At 64.0% G+C, this 1,418-nt stretch overlaps 1 protein-coding gene across 1 annotated transcript; it reads right to left on the minus strand.

Moving 5' to 3' along the window:
* Nucleotides 1–895: 895 nt before the first annotated feature.
* On the minus strand, nt 896–1,102 carry DQ04_20551000 (hypothetical protein; the record flags this gene model as incomplete). The annotated part of the gene is made up of 1 exon (XM_009317940.1): nt 896–1,102. The coding sequence occupies one exon, from the start codon at nt 1,100–1,102 to the stop codon at nt 896–898; it is 207 nt and encodes a 68-aa protein (XP_009316215.1).
* Nucleotides 1,103–1,418: the final 316 nt, after the last annotated feature.

Raw genomic sequence — 1,418 nt, forward strand, 5'->3', positions numbered from 1 at the left:
TTTTTTTTTTTTTTTTCGTTTGGCCGGCGTGCTTCTGCCCTGTCAGCGCCAGCGTTGCGGAGCAGCAGCAGACCCACCACCCGCTCGTGCTGCTGGGGGGGAGGGGCAAATGTTGGAGGAGCGTGTCGCGTCGGTGGAGCGGCGTGCGGCGGCGATGGAGCGCGCCGTCATGGTGGCGATGGAGGAGGTCGACGACACACGCACCGCACTGCTGGAGCGCATCGACCAGATCCAGCGCGTTGTCAGCAGCGGGGGCACCAGCAACGGCAACGGTGTCACGCCGCGGCACATTGACGAGGTGGTGCGCATCGCGTCGGAGGCGGCGGCGGCGGCGACGGCGCAGAGGGAGAAGTTGCGCCTGCAGGAGGTGCGCCACAACGCCCTAGAGGAGGTGGTGGCGGCGCTACACTCACGGTTAGACGGCCGCGTGCACAGCACCGAGCAGCAGCAGCAGCAGCAGGAGCGGGAGGCACACGGCGTAGAGACACCGCGGCAGACGTTGGAGGCGGAGGAAAGTGACGCACGGCAGAAAAAGGACACGCGGCTGTTCGGCGAGACAGTGGGACACATCCACACGGAGCAGGCGAAGGCCCCTACTAACAGCAGTGTTGATAGCGATATTGTCACCCAGCTTCAGAGGCGCATCGCACACCTTGAGCACAAACAAGAGGCGTTGCAAAGTATTGCGACGGTTAGATTGGATGGGATTGAGGAACGCATCACGGGCATCGTCGAGGCACGCTTCAGACAGCTGCTCCGCGAACAGAAACAGCAACAGCGTTCCAGTGGACAGTCAGCAGGCGGTCTCTCCCCGTCTACAGATGCCACTGCTGATGTTTGTAATTCTACTCTTCCCTCAACGCAGCCGCAGCCTCCGTCGTCTTCGTCAGTGGCGTCAGGCACGTTGGATGTCCGCAGTCTCCGTGTGGACATTGATGTGCTGCGGCAGGACCTTGTTCGCTGCGTGGTGGAGATTGAGAAGCTGATGGACCAGCAGCAGCGCCTCGGCACCCGCGTGCACAGCTGTGTGAACACCGTGCAGCGGCAGCAGGCAGAGCTCGACAGCCTTGCGGAGCAGCAGAACGAAACGGTGGCGTCGCATGTGCGCCGCCTCGAGGCGCAGCAGTCTACAGCTATTGCGCGGCAGGAGAAACAGCTTGCGGCGGAGCTCCAGCTACTGCAGTCGAGGATTGCCGCGGAGGTGCGGCGTGCCAGCGAGCGGCACAACGACACCGTCACGGTACACCAGCAGCAGCTTGCAGGGTCGTGCGGTCACAACGACCTCGCGGTGGCGCACGAGCAGCTGCGCGATGAGCTGCGCATTGCGGTGGAGCGGCAGCGCGAGGAGTTGCGGCTGGCGCTCGAGCAGCTTGCGGAGACGAGCCGCCGCCTCGAGCGTGACGTGGCGTTGCAGCTGA

This window comes from Trypanosoma grayi, assembly GCF_000691245.1.
Source record: "Trypanosoma grayi strain ANR4 Tgr_2055_V1, whole genome shotgun sequence".
NCBI lineage: Eukaryota > Euglenozoa > Kinetoplastea > Trypanosomatida > Trypanosomatidae > Trypanosoma > Trypanosoma grayi.